A 25,494-nucleotide genomic window follows, 5' to 3' on the forward strand; every position below is an offset into this window, starting at 1 on the left:
GAATCGAACCGGGGGGGGGTTATTTCTCCACCCCCATCACTCGGGACACTCTTCCTATCCCCCTAGGGCTTTCTTCGGGGCTGTTTTCCTAGCCGATTGGTCGCAGTAATTAGTGCTGAGCCGGGCGGTGTGTGCTGTGAAGCTGCGACCACACTCCTAGCTGGATGAGATGAGGTAATTCAAGAACTTTTCCCTGCGGTGTTTCTGCAACATGGGGTTACCCAATAAAATATTCTCCAAAATGTGTTGAAAGTGTTATTTTGTGCCCGGCCAGTGTGGCTCAGTGGTTGCGCGTCGGCCACCGGGCGATTCGCGGTCAGGGCGCAGCCCGGGCTGCGGGCTCCGTCCCCAGGAGGGGCGTGTGGGAGGCGGCCGGTCCATGGTCCTCTCTCATCATGGATGTTTCTATCTCTCCCTCTCCCTTCTTCGCTCTCTAAAAAAGAAAGAAAGAAATGTTATCTTTAAAAATATTTGGTCTGGATTTGTTAGACTCTCACCCGCTAAGGAAGGACATTTAGGCATAAAATAGTGACAGGAGGGGTGAAGATCCGGGAGGAGTGGGTTTAAAGCGAATGGCCTTTGAGACGGGCGTGTGGCCATGGGGACCGACAGCCCCGAACCCCATGGTTTTCCGAAGGTTCACCCGCTTCTCCGTTGATCTTCATCTGCGCAGAGGACCGCTCTGGTCGCCGCCGAGGACCTGAGAACCTGGCTCAGATGAAAACCTGAGGGGGGCACAGGGGCCCTTCTGAACCTGGAACCTAATACTCACCTCCCGCACCGGGCAGGCGGGTGGGTCGCTTTGAGCACAGGCCGTGCCCGCTGGAGGCAGGTACGCAATTCTGCACTTATCGGTTTTGTTTTATTGTCACTAACACGCAGGACTGACACCCTCCGCGGGGAGGCAGTGTGGCGCCTGCGGAAAGATCCTGGGCTTCAGAACGGCGATATTCAGCGGTTCTCAACCAGTGGGTCGCGACCCCTTTGGCGGTCGAACGACCCTTTCACAGGGGTCGCCTAAGACCATCCTGCATATCAGATGTTTACATGACGATTCATAACAGTAGCAACATGACAGTTATGAAGTAGCAACGAAAATAATTTTATGGTTGGGTCACCACATGAGGAACTGTATTTAAGGCGCCAGAAGGTTGAGAACCACTGCTTTAAACAAAAACAAATCTATAATCAGAAGAAAAAAAAAGTTAAGCTGCAGGCTCTATTTAACCTTAAATGTTCCATTATCAGTTGCCGTTCCAGAAGCCTCCTCCCCTCCCTCTCTCCTTCCTCACCCCTACATCCTCCTTCTCTTCGTCCTCTCCCTCTTCTGTGGTTCTGTCCCACATCCGCCAGGTTGTTACTCGCAAATGACAGTCACAGACTCGGGCCGACCTAAAAGGAAAAGGAATCCCAGGAAAGCGAGGAAACCAGCTCAGGAACCAAACAGGGGTGAGGGAGGCTGGGCCCGGCCTAAGTCTACCCCGTGAGGACCCACTGAACCCAGATCCACCGGCGGCCGCCCCAGAACACGGGACATTCCTGCAGCCACCACCTCAGGGTCCCAGCCTCCCCTCCTTCCTGCTGCCGCCAGCTCTCCCCTCAGCCCTCAGAGACTCGTAAAATATTGCATCAGAATAGAATGAGTCCCCGGCTCAGTAACCGGGGTGCACACCTTTCAACCCGAACTCCCCGCTGAGCGGACAAGAGCGACCCCGCCCGCCTGCAGCCCATCTCGGCGCTGACCTGAGCACTGTGCAGGGGCTGCAGCCACAGTGCTCTCTTGCTTTCTGGCCTCAGGGCCTCTGTACTCGCTGTTCTCTCTGCCTGGAATGCTCCGCCTTCAGCGTTCCCATGGCCGGCTACTCTGTACCTTCCAGAGCTCAGCGGAAATGTCACCCCCTCCGAGGTGCCGTCTCTGACCCACAGTGACTCCCCCTCCTCCCCAGCAGCCTCCTCACATCAGCCAACCATGTACTGGGCCGATGGCCAGGCCTCAGGCATGAGGAACAAAAGGCTGCCTGGGACACAGTGCCCCCTGCCAGGGAGCTCTGGATGGGGAGAACTCCAGCCAGGGAAGCTGAGCAAAGACACACCGAAAGGTTTTGCCGGACTTGACCGTGAAGATCCTCTCCAGGGCCTGGGCCCCAAACCAGAGGGCGGGAAACACCCTACACCCGGCCGCAGAAGTGGGGTGCCGCCTCCTGCCCGTGTCCTCCTTCGATCTCACACTTGCACTTTGTGTCCATGACACGCAGGGCAGTGCGCGTGACCCAGGGCGTTGGGACGGAGACGGGCTGGCGTGGTGGGTGTACGGCCCGCCGTGAACTAGAGCGGCTGTTTACTCCGTGGGAGCCCAGGTTAATCAGACCCCGAGTGGCTGCAAGGTGACTACCGTCCTTGCAAGCGTCTCGCAGCCTCCGCCTTTGGGATGGAATTGCCGGCTGACGTTTCAGCCACAGCCTTGGAGCTCGCCGTGCCCTGGTCACAGCGGGGCTCACCTGTGCCGTTTGTTGACTGTTTTCGGCACTGAGGCACTAGGCTGTAATGCTAGTGAGTGTTCTACCAAGAGCATTTAAGCGGTCAGGTTAAAACAAAACACAGAGCCGTTGGCCCTGGAAGAGAGCACCTCACTTCACGGATGACTTGCTGAGCCTCCACGCTCTAGGGCGGCCCGCTTCACAGACACGGAGACAGCGAGTGTGGGGCACGCAGAGGACACGGCAGCCCACGGGCCCCACGTCAGAAAGGCCTCACATGGTTTAGCATGCTGCTGTCTCGCCATTTTTATTGATTTCAGAAAGAGGAAGGGAGAGAGAAAGAGAGAGAAACATCGATGATGAGAATCATGGATGGGCTGCCTCCTGCACGCCCCACACTGGGGATTGAGTCCCCAACCTGGGCATGTGCCCTGACCAGGAATCGAATTGTGACCTCCTGGTTCATAGGTCGACACTGAGCCACACCGGCCGGGCTTAGTCATTTTTGAATGAGGGGCTGTGCATTACGTGGCCAGTCCCGTGTGCAGGCCATGATGGGCTCACCGAGCAGGGGCTGGCGAGGCTTTGAGGACGAGGAAGGCACAGGGACCAGGAAATGAGCTGAAAGGTCGGAAGGGCCAGATCCTGACCGTGTGCAGTTCAAGTTAAGGCGAGTTGCCAAAACCAGTTTGGCTCAGTGGATGGAGCGTCGGCCTGCGGACTGAAGGGTCCCAGGTTCGATTCCGGTCAAGGGCATGTACCTTGGTTTCGGGCACATCCCCAGTAAGGGGTATGCAGGAGGCAGCTGATCGATGTTTCTCTCTCATTAATGTTTCTAACTCTATCTCTCTCCCTTCCTCTCTGTAAAAAATCAATAAAATATATTAAATAAAAAAGAGAATGGGGGAACTTCACTTTTCATTGTACACTCTTTTTTATTTTTTGTACATTCTTTTGTATGGTTTGATTTTTTTCCTATCTGTGCAGCTAGAGTTACGGGTCCGGCTGGGGAAGCGGTGATTGCAGTGACCCAGGAGGGTCAGGAGGGAGGCCTGCGTCAGCACCATGCAGGCAGTAACAGAGTGAGACTGGGCCCGGAAATCTAGGGAGAAAGTCAGCAGTCCCTCATGATTGCCGTGGAGGCTGAGGGCAGGGCAAGGCTGCCTCCCAGTCTGAGTCAAGCGAGAGGCAGACAGCGGTGGGTGGGGGAGGGATGGGGGTGACAACAAAATTATTCAGGATGAGACTTACTGTTAAGATGTCCATTCTCACCACATTGATCTATAGATATAATGCGACCCCCATCAGAATCCCAGCAGGCTTTTTAATTGTTATTTTTTGGCAGACATTGGCAAGCTGACTCTAGAACAGTGATGGCGAACCTATGACACGCATGTCAGAGGTGACACGCGAACTCATTTTTTGGTTGATTTTTCTTTGTTAAATGGCATTTAAATATATAAAATAAATATCAAAAATGTAAGTCTTTGTTTTACTATGGTTGCAAATATCAAAAAATTTCTATATGTGACACGGCACCAGAGTTAAGTTAGGGTTTTTCAAAATGCTGACACGCCGAGCTCAAACATTCGCCATCACTGCTCTAGAATGTGTAAAAACACAAAATGTTTGTTGTTTGTGCTTTTTTTTCAAAACGCGGGGATGGTGGGGAGTTAGAAGGCTTCCTGCTACCTGATTTCATGACATACTATATACGTAAAGCTACAGTGACCGACACAGTGTGATCCTGGAGGAAGAATCAAAAGATCAGGGAAGAGATTAAAAAGCTCAGAAATAGACCCAGTTAATGCTGTCGCCTGATGTTCAACACAGGCACCAAGGCAGCCCGGTGAGGGAAGGACGTGCTTTTCAACAGCTTTGCGGGGACAAGCAGGACACCCATGTGGGGAAAAGGAGCTTTGTCCTATTTCACACCATCCCCAAACCATGATCATAAACCCAGACCTCAACGTTAAACCATAAAGCTTTTTAAAAGAAACAGAACAGGCCCCAGTGACTGAGCCGCCGCCGAGGACTCAGCGACCTCCCCCTTGAGCCCCCCTCGCTTCGCTTCCCGACGCCCCGTCCCCCCTGCCCGCCTTCTCCCGCCGCAGCCTTCCGGCCGTTTCCACCCAGGAAAAGGAATCGTATCGTATGTCCGCTATCCAGAACCTCCACTCTTTCGGCCCCTTTGCTGATGCAAGTAAGAGTGATGACCTGCTTCCCGCTGGCACTGAGGGTTATATCCATACAAGAATCCAACAGAGAAACGGCAGGAAGACCCTTACTGCTGCCCAAGGGATCGCTGGTGATTGCGACAAAAAGAAACTAGTGAAGGCCTTTAAGAAGCTTTGCCTGCCATGGTCCTGTCATTGAGCATCAGAACATGGAGAAGTAATTCAGCTGCAGGGTGACAGCGCAAGAACATACGCCAGTTCCTCCTAGAGCGTGGACTGGCTAAGGACGACCAGCTGAAGGATCATGGGTTTTAAGGGCGTTTGGCTCACTAAAGCTTTAGTGAGGATTTCTTTGCAATGAGTAGAATTTCCCTTCTGTCCCTTGTCACAAGTTTAAAAACCTCACAGCTTGTACAATGTAACCGTTTGGGGTCTGCTTTTCACTTGGACTACTGTAACTCCTTCATGCAATAAACTGAAAAGAGCCATGCTGTCCTGTCTTGAGGTCCCTCATTCAAACAGAGGCCACGCAGCAGCGCCTGGCAGTGTCCAGCCTGAAACGGAGCAATACCGTGATGTTTCAGCCAAGCCCACGTCTGGCCAAAGCTCCTCACGGGAGTTCCCTGCCCTCAGAGAACGTCAGCGCCTGAGCAGCCTTCGGTGACGCTGAGGGGAGAGGGGTAAGGAGGGGTTAGGCGGCAGCGGCACCTGTACCACTAGAGGGAACCGTCCGCAGTCACAGACCTACACCTGACCAGGTGATGGAGCCCGGAGCAGCCGCCACCTTCCCTCCAGGAGGTGTAAGGACTTCTGGCTGCCACCAGGGCCTTTTTGACCAGACAGATCCTAGCTAATTGTCCAAACACCATAATTGGAGGCCCACCTTCTATCCGAGTCAAACTTTTGACAAGGGAACAAATTTCAAGCTGAAGTGTCAGTCATGTAGCTAGCTACAGAGCTTGCAACTTACTAGCAATAGTTGCCCAATGCCATGTGAAGTAAAAAAAAAAAAAAAGATTTTGGGGGTGTTTTTTTCCCCTCCTTCAGTTTTAATGTTATGTATTTAAACCCTTATTTAAATAAAACTTGTTTTCAGAAACAAAAAAGAAGCAGAATAGCTTGTGACTTTAGCTCAAATAATCCACATACCACAAAAAGCCATAATTGTAAAAAAAAAAAAAGCAACAATTAATAGTCTTCATCAAAATTAGAAACTTCTGATCATCAAAAAACACAATTAAGAAAATGAAGAGACAAAATACAGACTGGGGGGAAATACTCACAAAACATACCTGGCAAAGGTCCGGTAGCCAGGAAATAGAAAGAAGTCTTGCCACTCAGTCACGAATAAAACAAACAATCCAATAAAGACGTGTTAGTACATTAGTGACCAACAAACACGTGGACGTGTACTCGACAGAACCAGTCACCAGGGAAACGCAAAGGAGAGCCACACGTGCTGTTATCACACACATCTGAGGGCTAACATCCCCGCAGCACCAAGGGTTCCTGAGGACGCACAGCGGCAGGCACGGCCACGCACTGCCGGCGGGTGTGGGAAGGAGCGCGATCCCTCGGGGAAACCATTTGAATCCTCCATAGGAGCTGAGTGGACAGACCTGAAGGCCCAGCAATTTCATTCCTGGATGCAGAGTCAACAGCAATGTGCCCGTGTGTTCAACCAAAGACCTAGATGAGCATGTTCACCACAGCATCCGCCAAACGCACTGCGGGTACCCGACGAGGAGCGCGGTGCACAGTGAAACGCGTGCAGCGGCCCGGCCGGCGTGGCCGGCTCAGGGTGGAGCGTGGACTTAAGATCCAGGAGGTCACTGCCGATTCCCGGTCAGGCACATGCCCAGGTTGCGGGCTTGATTCCCAGTAGGGGTCATGCAGGAGGCAGCTGATCCATGGCTCTCTCTTATCATTGGTGTTTCTCTCCCTGCCCCTTCCTCTCTGAAATCAATAAAAAAATATATATTTTTAAAAATGAATGAAGCAGATCTCTGCAAACTGAGGAGGGAAAGCCCCACCTACACACACCTCCCCGACCGAGCCAGTCGTTTCCTGCCACCGGGCATCGCACTTCCTGCTCCCATGTCCCTCCGCTCCTCAGGCGTCTGGGTCATGTCTTCAGGGACAACCCTATTGCAAGTGGGTTTTCCCAGTCACGCTCAGTCCCCTTAACCCCCTCTTCCTAGAACTGTGAAGACAGAAAGAGTAAAGTTCTCACTTGTATGTGCCTATTTCTTGTGCTGGGAAGGGGAAAGGTTCCCCTGTCATCCTCCGGTCCGTTTGGCCGGCTGAAGAATCAGATCAACAAGACTGACAAGAGAAAATCACATGAGAGGGTCAAAGACTCTGAGTACATGAGAGGTTCCCAGACAGAGGGGAACATGGGGTGGATGTGACATCTGAGCCAGGGACAGGGAAGGAGCCGTGGGGAGACAAAGGGACAGTGCAGGATGCTAGGAAGAGCAGGCATTCAGTAAGTGGCAGTTTGCTCTGCCTTACTTTAAATAGATCGGAAGGGTTACCCGGCCATCTGTTATTACGGGCCAGGTCCCTAATTCAAATTCCTCTAGGAACGTAAAGGAAGTGGAGCAGGAGTTTCTCTGGAGCCCCCGGGCCTTGGTTGGCTTTAGCTCAAATAATCCACACACCGCAGAGGCGCATCTCGGCGTGGCTGGTTCTGAACGCCCACAACTGCCTATGACCTGCTGCCACCCGGACTGTGAGCTTCCCGAGGTAGGTGGCCTTGCCTGTCGTGTCCCACGTTGTTCTCCCAACAATGAGCACACAGTAGGTCCTCCGTTGTCAGGCGAACCCAGGTGTGTGGGCAGTCAGGACTCAGACGGTGCCAGAAGGCCTCCTGTGTGGGAAGGAGCGAGATGGGGCGGTGGGTAGGGGGACTCGGAGCCCGAGGGGGAGGATTTTAAGGTAGAAGACGACTGAGCTTGTTTGCAAGCTGAGGGGAGAAATGGGGAGACTGACAGTGAGACGATAAAGGAGAGGGAAGGGGGGAGATGCGAGGATTGGGGGTGAGCACAGGAGGTGGTGCTGACCTCAAAGAAGGGGAGCCTGTCCGTCCTCTGAGGCCAGAAGAGAAAGGCGGCAGTGGGGACGGGGGTGTGTGGGGCGATGAGTCATAGGTGGTGGAACTAGAAGGGACAGGAGGTGTCACTTTTCTTTACGGAGGAAGCAGAGTCATCTGCAGAATGGAGATTGCAAGCCCAAGGAAGGGACCCCAGCAGAGCAGGGGTGCTGGGCCGCGGCATCGCCGGGACGGCTGCTTCTCTGCTGTCTCCCCAGCAGCAGGAAGGGCCCCGAGAGCGGGCCTGTCCTGTCCTGCTGACCACTCACTCCCAGCACCGTGAGCAGGCCCGGCTCAGCACACACGTGTGGAGCATGTGAACGGGTGAGTGAGCACAGCAAACAGACCTCCGGAGCAAGAGGTCGTGCGGGCCCTTTCTGGGACAGCGTAGCGGCCAGGACGTAGGTGAAGACAGGGAGCCGATCTAGGTGAGGGTTCTGCTGAAACAGGCGGCGGCGGGCGGGGGGGAGGGGGGGGTTGTGGAAAGAGTAGGGCACCAGGGACCCCAGGTGCCACTGAGAGGGAAGTCAGACAGTCCGGTCTGGCAGGAAAAGAGGCCGGATCAGGAGGAGGCAACAACAGGAGAAAGCAGAGGCGTGTGTGTGCATGTGTGTGTGTGTGTGCGTGTGTGCGTGCGTGCGTGTGTGTGTGTGTGTGTGTGTGCGTGTGTGTGTGCAGTGGGAGTTCGGCATGAGTGGGAGGGACAGCGGCTGTGGAAAGAGTGGGCTCGTGGTAGTGAAGCCTTCACAGGTGATGACAGGCCAGGGTGTGGCCACAGGAGTGGGCAGCTGACGGGACGGGGAAGGGGCGGCCCCTGGCGCAGAGGAGAGCCAGGTGCTCGGAGGCGGGTGGGTGTCGTCCCGGGGACACCCTCCTGGAGGAGAGGAGTACTGCCCCAGGTCAGACGCCCGGGCTGCACGGAGGAAGGGTTGTGACCGGATGATGCCTGTCACTCATTCGTTCATTCATTCCTTCATGAAGTACTGACTGTTGATGGGCTTGACTGGAGGTGAACCCGGCAGACACGGTCTTTCCTGATGGTCTTGTCATCTCCGAGGCCCCGTCACCAAGGACACACGCCTCCGCTTTCTCCATCCCGTCCCAGGAGGGGCAGCGGCAACGGGTCAGCTGGGTGGCAGGAGCCTCGGGGCTGGGCTTCTCCGTAGCCACGGGGCATCTGGTCTGGCACCAGCTGTTTCTGCGGGGTCCTGGGGGAGGCCGGGGAGCCCCAGGGGTTCGGGATGAGGGCAAGAATGCAGAGGCCTCTGGGGAGAACGAGAGTGAGCAGGGGAGGGGGGAGCAGGATGAGCTGGGAGTGTGCAGGTGGGATGGCTCTCCACGCTCAGGAACTCCCGCTCAGGTCATGCCCCAGACCTGCGGGCACGCTGAGCTCTGCCCTGGGTCCCGCCCACGCCCTGCCAGCCGCCCTCCATGTCGCTGCCCTGTATGTTGCTGCCCTGCAAGTCGCTGTCCGAGCTGCTCCCGCCGCAGGCCCCATCGCAGCTTGCGGGAGACTCCTGCTGCTCTTCGTGGCTTTGTGAGTGCAGACCCACTGCTCCCTGAGGATCTTCTTAAGCAAATCCCCTGTGAGCTTGGCGCTCGTGTTTCCAGTGGAAAACTGATGCTGTGCCCGCTCCATCCCCGTTCACCTGTCAGGTGTCACTCCTGCCACGTGGGTCCTCGGGGAGGGCCGGGGTGGGTACAGAGCAGCAGGCCGCTCCCAGGTGCCCCCGTGGCTCTGAAAGGGAGCCTTCAAGCCTCTGGAAGGAGAGGCTGGGCGGGGCCACCCACACTGTCCTCCCGCGGAGCTGGCGAGGGGTGTGACTGTCCCCTGAGCTGGCAGCAGGCACCTGGTGGAGTGAGAGGAGGAGGAGGAGGACGGGACTGGCCACGTCCCCACCATTGTCAGCTGTGCGCTCCTGCCTCTGCCTGCAGACTTCCTCCCGCAGGCCGGCGGCTGACCCAGCTGAGCCCACACCAGTGGAGATCCGGACGCCTGGTCTCTCAGCAGAGCTGGCCTCAGGCTGAGGGCCAGGAGGGGCGGCAAGGCCCAGCCCCCAGCCATCCACACAGTGGCTCCCCCAAAATGCTGTCTGTGTGGTGTTGAGATCAACATAGAGGTCAAGCATTCGGAGAACCTGACGTGCGTGACCTCTGATGTCAGTCCGCACAGCGTGGTTCTCAGAATCTGAATTTCAGCAACGTTAATCAGCTGTGTATGCGCCAAGGATGTACTATTGATGGCAATGAACAATGTATATTTATCAAATAATTAAATGTCTGGTTGCTATATGTGTTCAGGATCATAGTATTTATCAAGTTGGGAATCCCCTTATTAAACAAACATGGGGGAGAAACCAAGATGGCGGCATAGGTAAACACCAGAGTTTGCTGCCTCGAACAACCACTTCAAAAATACAACTAAAAGATGGAACGGACATCATCCAGAACCACAGGAAGGCTGGCTGAGTGGAAATTCTACAACTAGAAGGAAAGAGAAAAGCATACCGAGACTCAGAGGAGGTGCGGTGCGGAAGTAAAATACTAAGGTGCGGAGGTGCATGCGGAGAGGGCTGGCGGCTGAGGGCTCGGTTGTCGTTTTCAATCGGGAGGGAGTCTCAGGCTCTGAGCTCCAGTTCCGGGTGAGTCTCTGGGGACCCAGACTCATACGGGAGAAGCGGGACTGTCTGGCATCGGTCGGAACTCGAGGGCAGCTTTCTCTCGGAGGGGCTCGCAGTGATTACTGAGGGACACTGAAAAGCAGAGCCTCTGAGGGCAGCCATAACTGCTAGTCCCACCCTGTTAATCCCATGGAACCCACCCCGCCTAAGCCCTGCAGGGAGGCTTTTGCTGAATAGCCTAAGGCAGAGGCTAGATTAGCACCTCCCTAGAGATCCAGGAGCCAGTATACCCAGAGGTCAGAGTGGGACCATCCAGTTTGCAGCTCCGTGGAACCATAAAGGACACACTCAGGGGGCAGACTCAGTGAGCACCAAAGCCCCATCGAAGCAAGTCTTGCCCCAGAGGGGTGTCTCCAGCACAGAAGTACTCCCACTGCAGACACAGCTGATTCTCACAGCCAATTGGCCTGGAGGTCAATTCCTCCCAGTGATACCTACAACAATCAAGGCTTAACTACAACAAGACTGTGCACAAAGACACAAGGGGGTGCACCAAGAGTGTCCTCCTCTGTAATTGGGGAGGCTGAACCACTGGGCCCTAGAGGACAGAAAACCACTTTATCAGAACTGGGAAGCATATTAAATGCGAAGACAAAGAAACAGGACACTTATGAAAGAAATGGAGGAAAGCAAACTACTGGATATAAAGTTCAAAACCACTTTTAAGGTTTTTGCATAATTTTCTAGAAATTGCCGATAAACTTAATGAGACCTCCAAGAAATCTAATGAGACCCTCGAGGTTGTGATAAAGGACCAACTAGAAATTAGGCATACACTGACTGAAATAAAGAATATTATACAGAATCCCAACAGCAGACTAGAGGATCGCAAGAATCAAGTCAACGATTTGAAATGCGAAGAAGCAAAAAACACCCAACCGGAAAAGCAAAATGAAAAAAGAATCCAAAAATACGAAGATCATGTAAGGAGCCTCGGGGACAGCTTCAAGCGTACCAACATCCGAATTATAGGGGTGCCAGAAGAAGAGAGAGAGCAAGATATTGAAAACCTATTTGAAGAAATAATGACAGAAAACTTCCCCTACCTGGTGAAAGAAATAGACTTACAAGTCCAGGAAGCCCAGAGAACCCCAAACAAAAGGAATCCAAAGAGGACCACACCAAGACACATCATAATTAAAATGCCAAGAGCAAAAGACAAAGAGAGAATCTTAAAAGCAGCAAGAGAAAGAAAGGCAGTTACCTACAAGGGAGTACCCATAGGACTGTCAGCTGATTTCTCAACAGAAACTTTGCAGGCCAGAAGGGAGTGGCAAGAAATATTCAAAGTGATGAATGCCAAGAACCTACAACCAAGATTACTTTATCCAGCAAAGCTATCATTCAAAATTGAAGGTCAGATAAAGAGCTTCACAGATAAGAAAAAGCTAAAGGAGTTCATCACCACCAAACCAGTATTATATGAAATGCTGAAAGGTATCCTTTAAGAAGAGGAAGAAGAAGAAAAAGGTAAAGATACAAATTATGAACAACAAATACACATCTATCAACAAGTGAATCTGAAAATCAAGTGAATAATCTGATGAACAGAATGAACTGGTGATTATAATAGAATCAGGGGCATAGAAAGGGAGTGAACTGACTATTCTTGCGGGGGAAAGGGGTCAGGGGGATGCGGGAAGAGACTGGACAAAAATCGTGCACCTATGGATGAGGACAGTGGGTGGGGAGTGAGGGAGGAGGGTGGGGTGGGAACTGGGTGGATGGGAGTTATGAGGGGGACAAAGAGGAACAAATGTAATAATCTTTTTTTTATTTTTTTTATTTTTTTTATTGCTTAAAGTATTACAAAGGGTATTACATATGTGTCCTTTTTTTTCCCCCGCCCTTGACAATCCCCTGGCCTCCCCTACCCCCCAGTGATCTCTTACCCAAATGTAATAATCTGAACAATAAAGATTTAATTAATCAAAAAAAATTTAAACAAACATGGGCCGGCCACCTGCCAGGCACTGTGCCGGGTGGAGGTTCACAGGAGGGTGCAGTGAGGCCCCTGCCCTCTAAGCGATGCGCCGTCCACGGTGGGGACAGAGGACTAGCCCAGGATTACAGCCTCGTGCACTGCAAACTGCTGGGGGGATGGGGAACACCAGGTCATGTGGGAATTCAAAGGAGGATCTAGAAAGGTTTCCAAAGGCAGGTCATGCCTGCCTGGCTGTGGTGGCTCAGAGGAGTGAACATCACCCCATGGACCAAGAGGTCCCAGGTTCAATTCCTGGTCAGGGCACATGCCCAGGTTGCAGGCTCGACCCCCAGTAGTACAGGAGGCGGCCGATCAATGACTCTCATTGTTGATGTTTCTCTCTCTCCCTCTCCCTTCCTCTCTGAAATCAATAAAAAAATAAAAATAAAAAGGGCAGGTCATGCTTGAGCTGACTTTGTTTTAGGTTAGCTTTTTAGTAACCTAGGTGGGATTTGTGGTTGCTTTCTTTTTGTTAAACAGCTATATTGAGACTTAATTCACATACTATACAACTCACCAATTCAACTGTACCATCCACTAGATATTTTGCCAGCCTGCAAAGGGAGGTCTTCCTTTTTGAGGGGTAATTTCAAAATTACAGAAAAGTGCTAAGAGTGTTCACAGATATATGGTGAGGTTATACATTCACAAAGACATGTTATTATTTTGAACAGTTTGAGAGTAAGTTGAAGACACCCTGTCCCCTTACCGCCCCCTATTCCAGCCCTGGCACCACCCAGTTCCCCAGGGAGCCTGGGTCCTTTGAGTGGACAATGGTGTTTAGAAGGTAAGGTGCCATTGCCTCTGGGCCTTTTGGCTACGATCAAGTGTAGTATCGGTTCTTATCAGTTTAGTATGTGGTACGTCCTTTATCCAAGGACAACATGTTAAATGGATTTCTGAAATTAGGGGATGGATAGCAGCTTCCTCCATGCATTGACCCGGTATTGCAGTGCCTCCTGGAATGACGCACCCCCTTCAGGGGAAAGACAGAAACAAAACCAAGGCGTGGGCCACTGAGGTGTCTCCGTGCTACTGTCAACACATTGCTCCCAGGGTCCCTCAATCAACAGAGCGAGGAAATAATCTATCAATCATCTATCTATCTATCTATCTATCTATCTATCTATCTATCCATCCATCCATCCACCCACCTTAAATCTAGTTCATCACTGATACCTCTAGTTCCAATCCATCAACCCAGGGTTCATTCTAGTTTTCTCCTCTTTTTTTCTTGTTAAATATCTTTTTATTAATTTCAGAGAGGAAGGGAGAGGGAGAGAGAGAGAGAAACATCAATGATGATAAGAATCACGGATCAGCTGCCGCCTTCACGCCCCGCACTGGGGATCGAGCCCACAACCCGGGCCTGTGCCCTGACTGGGAATCGAACCGTGACCTCCTGGTTCATAGCGACGCTCAACCCCTGAGCCACGCTAGTTGGGCTTCAGTTTTCTCTTTTTCTGCACTTGTAACCCCCTCCCCTCATGTGATAAATCGGCTTCCATTATCCATTTGCTCAGACGAGGACACACCAGGCTTGTTAACTCATCCTACTGTGAAAAGTGAGCTGCTAACTAGCGTTCAGCAACAACCTATTTTAACATCGTGATATAGTCCTTCTAAGACAGCGGTTCTCAACCTGTGGGTCGCAACCCCTTTGGGGGTCGAACGACTCATTCACAAGGGTCGCCTAAGACCATCGGAAAACACATATATAATTAATTACACATTGTTTTTGTGATTAATCACTATGCTTTCATTATGTTCAATTTGTAACAATGAAATTGGGGGTCACCACAACATGAGGAACTGTATTAAAGGGTTTCGGCATTAGGAAGGTTGAGAACCACTGTTCTAAGATCTATATTATGTATTATATATGATTTTTTACAAAATTGGAATCTTAATTTTGGATTCCCACTTAAAATGTTATGATCATTTTCTTATGCCATTTAATGTTTCTCTAGACATTTTTAATGACAGCATGATTGTGCCATTATTAATTTGTCCAATCCCCTTTTGCTGGGCATATACATTGTCTCCAATTTTTAGTCCTTTTTTTTTTTTACTCTTATAAACATAAATGAATGATTATGGATGCCATTCATATTTTACATACATACCCAATACTTATGAACACAATGTTATGTTTTTGTGACCTTTTCAACCCGTTTAAAACTTCTAAAGCAGAATAGATTTAAGAAAAGTAAATAAATTCTCACCCAGATTCTCCAGGCAATCTCCAGCACTTACGCTCCCTGCTTTAGGTGACCCCAAAAATATTCAGTGAGCATCTTCTCAGCACTGAGAACTTGACAGTGAACGAAGCGGTGTGGTCCTGGCCTTCCTGAAGCCTGAAATCAGAGTAACAAGACCAGCACCCCCCGACCAGGCGTTCCTGCACATTCCGTGTCATTTTCTCATTCCGTGTCCATGAGGACGCTCTCACTACCCCTGGAGGCCACCATTTCACAGGTGAGGAGCCTGGAGAACAGAGAGACAGGGCACAGCTACGAAACGACAGAAATAGGACTTGAGCTCAGCTCCTCTCAGCTCCAACGTCAGAACTCGAGATCCTGCGGGGCTCTTTGTTGTACCCCAGACTCTTCCCAGAAGCACTCACTCCACTCTGCTTCCTACCAGGGAATGACATCGAAGACATGTTGTTGTTGTTTGTTTGTTTGTTGTATTGATTTCAGAGAGGAAGGGAGAGGGAGAGAGGTAGAAACACCCATGATGAGAGAGAATCATGGATCGGCTGCCTCCTGCACGCCCCCTACTGGGGATCGAGCCCGAAACCTGGGCATGTGCCCTTGACCGGGATGGAACCTGAGACCCTTCAGTCCGCAGGCCGACGCTCTATCCACTGAGCAAAACCAGCCAGGGCCTCCCATGCTATTCTCTACCAGCCTCAGAACAAGCGGAAGGTGGGCCCTCTTTGGGGGGATGGGCAAGGTTACGCAGATCACCGATGGCCTCATTTCAAAGCCTGATCTGTTTCTTCAACACCGTACTGCCTCGCAAGGGACGATTCCACGGACATGTTTCTCCTCTAGGGAGCGGTGCCTCTAGAAACCCCGCCCTGGGTTCTTCTCAGCGGAGCCTAGAACTCACCTGAGCCCATGGCAGGGGGAACGCGTGTCTGTGCTTCTTTGGACAGAGCATCCTCCGGGCCACCTCCATGAAGCAATAGCTAGCGAGGTCCAGGGGAGCCATCTGGGAGAGGCCGCGGAAGGGCAGACCAGCTGGGCCGGCCTCGTTCTTCTGGTTCCCAAACCAGACAGGACTGTTCGATCTTGCACAGCCGTCAGCCGTCCTGAAGCGTAACGACTGCCAACTGCGGAGACATTTCAGGCCTGCGTGGCCAAAGCCAGATTCGTAATAAGCAGAGATGAGCCAAGGCTGGTGGCATTTCCTGCCCGGCCTTTCTATTTCGGAAGAGAGCCTTCTTCATGACCTGGTCCTTTCGGGCTGTGGAGCTGCAGCACTTTTCATACCTGGGGGTGTCTGGGATCAGCGGTCAGGGCCCGTAAACGTGCAGGCCCATAGCTGTAGTTCTAGAGGCTTTGGGAGTGGGGGGAGTGGGGTTGAAAATGGGTCGTTACATGCTGGTTCAGGCTGATACGCCGAAGGGAATGGCTTTCCTTTGATGCTGGGAACGATAGTTGATGTTCTCCTAATAGATAAGGGGTCAGGCCCCACAACTTGTGGCCGATTTCTCTGCGTTAAAGACTGATCTCGCTTTATAGGGAAACTTGAGGGGATCACACAAGTCGCCTCAAAACGGACCAATATCTGCCTGGTTGCCTTTGAACATTGCAAATCAAAATACCCTTGGGCAAGTTAGTGTGTTTTTTAACTCTCTCTTTACTTCAAGATGTAAGTTGTCTAACAAGCTCTCTTTATTTGCCTTTGAAATCGATGTCTCTGACTCAAGTCCTGAGCTCTGCTAAACTGCTGGTGACAAAGGTTACATTCACTGATAAGAGCGATTTGATCAATTTAAAAAAGCGATTGACAGTAGGACGCCAGGCTTTATGTGTAATATTTCTGTAATCTCATTCATGCCAGAACGTTTATATCTGTTTATATGAATATGCATGAAAAAGTAATAAGGATAGAAATAAGCCAGTTGGAGAAAGATAAATATCACATGATCTCACTCATTTGTGGAATATAATGAACAACATAAACTGATGAACAAAAATAGATCCAGAGACAGAGAAGTATTGAACAGACCATCCGACCTCAGAGGGGAGGGTGGGGGGAGGGGGTAAAAGATCAACCAAAGGACTTGTATGCATGTATATAAGCATAACCTATGGACACGGCCACAAGGGGGGGTCAGGGCATGTGCTGGGGGGGGGGGGGGGTGAGAGGGGCTGGGGAGTGGTCGATGGGGGAAAAAGAAGACATATGTAATACTTTAAACCACAAAGAATTTTTTAAAAAGTAATAAGGAGCCCTGACCGGTTTGGCTCAGTGGATAGAGCGTCGGCCTGTGGATTGAAGGGTCCCGGGTTCGATTCTGGTCAAGGGCATGTACCTTGGTTGCAGGCACATCCCCAGTAGGGGGCGTGCAGGAGGCAGCTGATCGATATTTCTCTCTCAGCGATGTTCCTAACTCTCTATCCCTCTTCCTTCCTCTCTGTAAAAAATCAATAAAATATGTTTTAAAAAAAAGTAATAAGGATCCTTTGAATGTTAATGGTGGTTATTTTCAGATCACGGAAACACAGGTAGTATTTTTACCTCCCTCTTCCTACTTTTTGGTGTTTCCCAAATTCTCTATAAGAAGCACAGAATTACCTTTATAAGCAGAAAATAAAAAAAGTCATTTGAGAAATGTCAAGCCACCCCTACAGCAGTAGTGTCACCAACTCTGACGTAACCCAATATTTAACAAGAAGTTTAAGATGCAAAAGACTACCAGCAGTTCTCAACCTTCTGGCCCTTTAAATACAGTTCCTCATGTTGTGACCCAACCATAAAATTATTTTCGTTGCTACTTCATAACTGTAATGGTGCTACTGTTATGAATCGTAATGTAAATATCTGATATGCAGGATGGTCTTAGGCGACCCCTGTGAAAGGGTCATTCGACCGCCAAAGGGGTCGCGACCCACAGGTTGAGAACCGCTGATAGGCAGATTTATGAATGGAGAGGTATTCAGTAAGACGAGGGTCACGTAGGGCCTTATCGTTTTCTTAATCAGATGCCTGGGCCTTGTGTTGTATCTGACTCTTTTTTCATGAAACAAGCTAGTTAGAAAGAAACCGTATTTATAGGAAGAATGGTGCCCATGCAAGCTGGGGACTCCCAAAAGGACCACCCAGTCTCGGAGGGGCTGCGCCCAGGTCCTGAGAGTGAAGGTAGGAAACCATGGGCTCCCCAGCAGAGTCCTGGCGCAGCCCTGCAGGCTTGTGGGAACAGCTGGACGGAGACAAGCTGGGTCAGAGGCCCGAGTTCCACCCACGGCTGTGCCTGGAACCAGCTGTGGGATGCCGGGCAGTCCACGCGCCCCTGCGGGCAGCCTGCTCCAGCTCCGGAGCTCTGTCTGCCCTGGCTGGGAAGCATGGCAGCGCTGGGAACGTTGCACAATTGGAGACCCATTGTCCAGAGCCACCAGAACACTCCTTCCCTGGAATTGCCACCTCATCGCGCTGCACACACCGGGTTTCCCCATCCCGGTTTCAGTTGTCCTCCCTCGGGAAGATGTCGCAAGGCCTGACTAATGCGCACGAGTGTCCCAATTAGGGTGATGCGGGGCGCAGGTGCTGGGAGCTCCAAAGGGCCAATCCCAAACCCACAACCGGATCGCAGCGCACATGCTGTGCCCCAAAGCCGCCTTCCCTCCCAGCTTGTGGGGTCACGCCTTCGCCTCTTTCCAAAAGATCTGAACGCACCCACCACCAGGAGTTGACAGGCGTTTAGTCAGGGGGCGCCCGTTCGGGAGGCAGCAGCCATACCTTCTCCCAAAGAATAATTCTGAGATTAAAACACAAACAAACAAACAAACAAAAGTCCCACCCACTGAGCGCCGAAGACAATGCCCACAGAGGCATTCGGTTCTCCCCTCCTCTCCAGGGAAAAGGAATTCTCAGGGTTTTCTTGTTGTTTTGCTTTGTAAGGTGCGCGGTAGGGGCCGGGGTTTGTGAGCGGCGCCCCCGCGGGCCGGCCGGGCCGGGCAGCAAGTCCCTCCCCGCCAGGGGGGCGCCTGGGGCGCGGGGAGTTGCCGGGACAACAGGGACGGCGCGCCCACGCCCCGGGGACCTGCGGCTCTGCCCAGGTGTGTGCCAACCGGGCCCGGCGCTCGCTCTCCGCAGGTCAGTCCGGCCGCTCGGCGATCTTCCCCGAGACCCTCGAGCCCTGTCCCCGGGGCTGGGGGAGCGGCGGCAGCGAGGGCAGGTGTCCCCGTCCCGGAGCCCCGCCTCTCCCTCCCGCTGCGCTCGGTCATCTCACGTCCTGTCAGCTCCGCGCGCTCCGCTTGGGGGGTCTGGCGAACCCGTCCCACCTCCCAGCGCCCCTCCAGGTCCCGGCCCCCGCGGGAAGGGCAGCGCCCCTTTCCGCTGTCTCGGGCGGCCTTTGGCCCCGGCCCCAGCCCGGGACGCGGGAGGCGGCGGCCCGGTATGCAAAATGCCCGGGGGCGGGGCGGGGCCTCCCTCCGCGGGCACATAAGCTCGGGGCGGGGCTCCGTGCACAGCCGCTGCCTCCCGGGAGCCGGCCGAGCGCTCCGGACCCGCGCCCGTCAGCCCGCCTGCCCGCCTGCCCTCGCGGCTCGCCGGCTCCCGGCTCCCGGTAAGGACGCGGAAGGACGCGCGCGATCGATCGGGGATCCGAGACGACGGGGGAGAGGCGCGCCCGCCCGCGTCCCTGTGGTCCGCACGGGGCGTCCTGTTCAGAGCTTCCTCCGTGGGAACCGAGCCGGCGCCTCCGCTACGCCCTCCCCGCGCCAGGCAGGTGGCCTCCGGGGCGGCGAGCAGGGCCAGCGTGTCCCCAGGCCATAGACCGGGAGGAGCTGCGCTGTGCGCGGGCAGGAGGGGCTGAGCTTACCTTGAGCACCTTGAGCGCAGGGAGATGGTGTGGGAAAGAGGAGCTGCCAGATGGGTCTCAGTCACCTCCCGTGTCGCCCCCAGCCTCTCGGGGGCGCCGGGGGGGCACGGGAAGGGCGCACGGAGCCAGGGAGGACGGCGTGGGCGTGTGCGCGTTTGAATGAGCAGGACTAATGGGCGTCGGAGGCCGCCGGACAGAATCTGCCCGCCGGCCCTGCAAGCTCCCCGCTCAGGAAACACAACTTTCGAAGCCCCTGGCCCCACCGCTTTTTTTTTTTCTTATTTCTCCAAAAGATTTCCTTCTGAAGTCTATTTAAAATTTTTAAAAATCGTGTATTGATTGAGAGAAAGGAAGGGAGAGAAACATCGAGGACTCTTGTATGTGCCCTGAAGGGGGACCTGCCACCTGAGTGTCTCTGGCGATGCTCTAACCACGGAGCCGCCCGCCAGGGCCTGAGTCTGTTTTTAAAGCCAGTGCCCATCTCAGGTTCGGCAAGTGAAGATCTGGGGTTTGCCCAGGTGGCCTGGTCTCACTTCTGCCTCCACCCCATCCTGCATCCCCGAAGACGCAAGGTGGGAGGGAGGAAATGCCATTCCAGAAGGTCCCCCGCCCCGTGTACTGTCCCCCTGTTTATGACGCCGGGTGGGGCCTGTCACTGGACCGGGAGAGCGGAGGAAAAGGGAAGCATGCTGTCCCTGAAAAGCAGGCAGAGCCCCCTCGGGAGGCGCCCCTTTGGGAACCCTGGGGAGGACCCGAGGGCGCTTCAGGCGGAGATGAGAACATTGCAGATCAGCTTGTACCCATAGGTGTCCTTGGAGCTATGGGATCTGAGCTGAAGGTCAAAGGCACAGAGAATGGGAACCAGGGAGAGGGTTACTTCCCAGGGAAGGGAGTGGTGAGGAAGGAGGGACAGCTGACACTTGTCCTGTTTCTCTGTGTGTGTGGCTCCGGGCAGTTACTGGATAAGAGAAGACTGGAAGCATGTCCGAGTTTTGGTTAATTTCTGCCCCTGGCGATAAGGAAAACTTACAAGCGCTGGAGAGATTGAACACGGTGACTTCCAAGTCCAACCTGTCGTACAACACCAAGTTCGCCATCCCTGACCTCAAGGTACAGTTCCCGGGGCGGGGGGGAAAGAGGAGGGGAGACTGGGGTGGGGGGTGGAGGGGTGTCTGCCAGAAGCCAAGGAGAAAATAAGGGCAGCGGCGGCCACACTGAGGGTCCGCCTGGGGGTGAGGGTGGACGCGGAGCCCAGGGTCCGCCTGGGACTTCACGACATCGCCCAAATGGGTCGTGGTACCTGGGGACTTGGAGCGACAGGACAGAAGGAAGAGGGAGAGGGTGTGGGAGCAGTGTCTTCACACAGAGGGAGGAGCATCTTACACACTTGAGCTCTTGTGAATTGCTTTCAGATTCTTCCTGTTTCCTCTTCAACATCTAGGAAGACCGATAACAGAGTTGAAATATTCAGGGTGGAGAGTTTCAGCCATGACAGGCAGGAAATCCAGGATCCTCCCGGCCCAGTCGGAGAGGCAGGCAGGGGAGCTGGTATTAGCTGGGCAGATGACAGAGAGAGATTTGACAGCAGGAGCGTCTAAGGCAAGCATGTCAAACTCGCAGCCCTCGGGCCGCACGCCTCGTTTGTTTGGCCCATGTTAGCCTTTGAGTTTGACACGCTTGGTCTAAGGCGTGGTTCTCAACCTTCCTAATGCCGCGACCCTTTCATACAGTTCCTCATGTTGTGGTGACCCCCAATTTCATTGTTACAAATTGAACATAATTAAGGCATAGTGATGAATCACAAAAACAATATGTAATTATATGTGTTTTCCGATGGTCTTAGGCGACCCCTGTGAAAGGGTCATTCGACCCCCAAAGGGGTCGCGACCCACAGGTTGAGAACCGCTGGTCTAAGGGCTCTTGCTTGGGAGAACAAAGTGAGATCGAAACGAACAGGACAGACAAATACAGGGACAGTCTTCTCACTTCAAAGAGAGGGACGTTCTGCGCTGCTCCCCAAGGTGGTGGGCCTCCACGGGAAGCAGCGTTGCGAGCGCTGGAGGGACGGCGCTGCCCGCAGAGCTGAGCACACTGCCACGCACCCCGTTACAACCCCCACGCACCCTTCCCGGGAAAGCTGAACCTTTGCTGCCATAGTTGTTGGTGCTGCTTCTACTTTTATTTTATTTTTTATAATTGATGTCAGAGAGGAAGGGAGAGGGAGAGAGAGAGAGAGAAACATCAATGATGAGAGAAAATCATGGATCAGCTGCCTCCTCCACACCCCACACTGGGGATCGAGCCCACAACCCGGGTCCGTGCCCTGACCAGGAATCGAACCGTGACCTCCTGGTTCATAGGTCGGCGCTCAACCCCTGAGCCACGCCGGCCGGGCTATGCTTTTCCTTTTGCTAGTGTTTATCGAGCGGTAAACTGGGGGTGAGGCACTTTAAACGCATCATCTCGAACCTTTGCAAGTCCCACGCTCTAGATCGGCCCGAGGAGGGCGCGGGTTGGAGAGCTGGCACGTGGCAGCTCCGGGATCTGAACCCGTATCTTGCCGACTTCCCAAACCTGCACGGTTGTCCAGGGACGGCCGCTGGGACAGTGAGTCAGTTCGGCCCCATCGTCATCTCCTCTGCGTGCGGCTGGAGGGGACAAAGAGGAAGACATACAGGACCCCGGCCCAAAGTTGCTTACAATCAAGTTTCTTGAAAAGAAGCCGCTTCACCTACCAGAGATACCCAGGCTGCACAGTTTCCCAGTTATTTTTTTTTAATCCTCACCGAGGATATCTTTCCATGGATTTTAGGAAGAGTGGAAGAGAGAGGGAAAGACAGAGAGAAACACATCCATGGGTTGCCTCCTGCACACGCCTGGCCAGGGCCCGGGCCAGGGAGGGGCCTGCAACTGAGGTACATGCCCTTGATCGGACTCGAACCCGGGACCCTTCAGTCCGCAGGCCGACACTCTATCCACTGAGCCAAACCGGCCAGGGCTCCTAGCTACTTTTTAACGGCTGATTGGTGGCTGCTAACGTGATAACAGAGTTTTTCCTTCTGATTCTGCAAATAGACCTGCAATGCATTTTCAGACTCTGATGATTTCCACTTATTAGAAGCAGCAGGCTGTGGAAAGTGATCTGAACAGGCAAGGACTCCCATGCATGGTGGGAGGGAGGGAGGGGAAGCTGCCCTGCCCGCAACATCACCGTGAGGCCTCGAAGGGAGGGGTGGGTGGGCGCTCTTGGAGAAGAGGGGCTTTTGGAAGGAGCACTTCTCGAACTTGCTTTCTGGTCTGTCTGCTCGTGACTCGGGATTAAGCTGTGACCAGCAGGCCGCCTCTCTAACAGGAAAGCCAGCCGAGGGCAGCCACCACGTCCTAGTCACGTCTTCCTGTGGCAGAAACGTGACAATGTTTCCCACCGGCAACAAGACATTTAAAAACATTTTTAAAAAACCCACTGATTTCCCTTAAGAGCTCTTCCCAGTTTCCAGTTTGGCTGCTGACCAAGGACAACGCACTCCAGGCGGCGGGCACAGGAGCCCGCCCCGCGGGGAAAGGCACGCTCGCTTCTCGCTTCTCGGCCACAGACCCTGAGCCCTGCCTGCTCTCTGCTCTTTCCAGGTGGGGACCTTGGATTCGCTCGTCGGCCTCTCGGATGAGTTGGGGAAACTGGATACCTTTGCCGAAAGGTAAACTATTTCTTATTTACTACAAACGAGGGAGAGGCGGCCACTGTTGTCAGAAGACACAGGGCTCTGGCTTCGGCTGAGCCCATACTCGCCTAAACCAGGTCCTAGAGGTCATGAGAAGAGTGTGTGTGGGGTGGGGTAAGGGAGGGCGGAGTGGGGGGGTCCCCTGAGGGCGCTGGGTGGACAGCGGCGTGCAGGGTCCACCGGTTTCGCTGGCGGGAGGCAGCTTTTTTTAAGGGGCTGCCTTCAGCACGGAGAGGGAGAGGCCGAGGCTCAAGTGCTGGCACCCTTAGGAAGAGAATGGGTGCAGCGTCCCCCCAGGCGTTTTAAGGGTTTTGTTTGGGGTTGCGTTTGGAGTAACATATGCGCATAGTAAAAAATTCAACAGCCCAGTGGAAAGCTATCCGACCTGCTCTCCTCTCTCCTTTGCCCTTGTTTCTCCTCTTGGAAGGCCGCGTGGTGCTAGTTTTCTGGGGGAGCCTTCCGGAGACAGCCGGTACATGCACACGCACATACGAGTCTATTCTCAACAGTAATGTCATGCGAACGGCAGCACGCATTCTGCACCTTGCGCCTCCCACCTGGTCACAGGATTAGAGACAGTCCCTAAGCGCGCGTCCTCTCTCCCGGCCGCGTCACCTTGAGCAGATGTGGGCTTGATTTACTGGCATTTCTCTGCGGATGGACATTAAGTTGTCTAGTCTTTTGCTACACGAACCATCTGTGATGACTGTTCTCGTGCACGTGTGGAAGTGAGGTGGCTGAGAAACGCTGGGAAATGTGACAGGGCTGCCCACGTGACCCTCCGGGAAGCTGCTCCTGCTAACACTCCCGCCCAAAGGGCGTGAGGATGCGCGAGTCTGAGCATCATTTGCTGTCTAGAAACACTTTTACCGTCTGGTACAAAATCATTGAAAGTACGTACAGATCACAGAAAAGTATGAGAAAGAAAATACAAATCACCCATGATTGTTATATTTGCAGTAGGTACATCCATTTTCCTACACATAAGTATTATTTTTTAAGTATATTTTCATTGATTTCTGAGAGGGAGGGAGAGGGAGAGAGAGAGAAATACATCAATGATGAGAGAATCATTGATCAGCTGCCTCCTGCACGCCCCCTCCTGGAGATTGAGCCCCAAACGCAGGCATGTGCCTTGACTGGGAACTGAACCTTCATCTCCTGGTTCATAGGTCAATATTCAATCATTGAGCAATGCCAGCCGGCTGGGCCACATAAATATTATTGATGCATACATGTATTCATACATATCCACCTATTAATAAAGGTGACATCACTTCACACATATTTTGTAACTTGCTTTTCATATCTTGTTCTTTTGATCTCACCATTAACTATTGCACTGTAATATTATGCCATGTGAATTTGCCATCACTTATGAGGTGGTTTTAGAATAATAATCCCTTGTTTTGGTGAAGATGAAAATCTGTTGTTTAACAAGTGATTTTTAAAAAAATTCAGATGGGCCCTGGCTGGGTGGCTCACTGGTTGGAGCATCAGCCTGGGCAATGACAGATTCTCAGGGTTGATTCCTGGTCAGGGACGTCTGCCTGGGTCTCAGGTTCATTTCCTGCCCCCAGGGAGCCAGTCCATGCTGTGTCTCTCACATCCATGTTTCTCTCTTTCTCCCTCTCTCCCCTCCCTCCCTCCCTTCTACTCCCTCTGAAGAGCAATGGAAGAATATCCTTGGGCCCTGGCCAGTTTGGCTCAGTGGATAGAGCATTGGCCTGCGGACTGAAGGGTCCAGGTTCGATTCCAGTTAAGGGCACATGCCTTGGTTGTAGGCTCGATCCCCGGCCCCAGTTGGGGCATGTGCAGGAGGCAACCAATCAATGTTTCTCTCTCTGACTCTCCCCCTCCCTTCCACTCTGTCTAAAAAATCAATGGAAGAAATATCCGTGGGTGAGGATTAACAACAACAACAAAAAATGCAGAGAGGTTAGATGAGGAAACAGTCGTGGCACCTCCAGAAATGACCCCGGGCTGACCGCTTGATCTCTCTCCTCCTTGGAGGGTTCCGATTTTCGGGGCCTGTGGGCACGTGCTGCTGTCCTTGTCAGTGGACTGGAGTCCCGGCTGCGACTGCCTCTTCTAATGTGTTGTGTGGGAAATGCGTAACGAGGCGTCCTGGGGGACAGAGTTCGGGATTTCTAACCTTCATAATGGTGCCCTGGGCCAGGGGTGTGGTTCTCTGTGCAGATGCTATTCGTGTTCTCGTTGCCCACGCCTACAGAGACCCCTGTGTAACTCCACGGGGGATGTCGGGCTAACCACCCCACGCCGGCCTCGTCCCCAGTGAGCAGCT

The 25,494-nt window shown here is 53.0% G+C and overlaps 1 protein-coding gene and 2 pseudogenes across 6 annotated transcripts in view; all 3 read left to right on the forward strand.

The window, feature by feature from the left end:
• The first annotated feature begins 4,151 nt into the window (after positions 1-4,151).
• LOC106699450 lies at positions 4,152-5,146 on the forward strand (annotated as a pseudogene).
• An 8,064-nt stretch (positions 5,147-13,210) lies between these two features.
• LOC111823153 lies at positions 13,211-13,391 on the forward strand (annotated as a pseudogene).
• Positions 13,392-19,120: 5,729 nt separating this feature from the next.
• The window catches only part of ATP6V1C2 (ATPase H+ transporting V1 subunit C2), a 34,431-nt gene continuing 28,057 nt past the window's right edge, over positions 19,121-25,494 (forward strand). For all 6 annotated transcript variants that reach the window (XM_023743721.1, XM_014467676.2, XM_023743720.1 and 3 more), the window contains exons 1-3: positions 19,121-19,373; positions 20,426-20,580; positions 23,098-23,165. In XM_023743721.1, coding sequence (XP_023599489.1) covers positions 20,452-20,580; positions 23,098-23,165 — 197 coding nt within the window. In that variant the 5' untranslated portion in view covers positions 19,121-19,373; positions 20,426-20,451. The remainder of the gene's footprint in view (positions 19,374-20,425; positions 20,581-23,097; positions 23,166-25,494) is intronic.

Source organism: Myotis lucifugus, unplaced genomic scaffold (genome assembly GCF_000147115.1).
Source record: "Myotis lucifugus unplaced genomic scaffold, Myoluc2.0 scaffold_409, whole genome shotgun sequence".
Taxonomy (NCBI): domain Eukaryota; kingdom Metazoa; phylum Chordata; class Mammalia; order Chiroptera; family Vespertilionidae; genus Myotis; species Myotis lucifugus.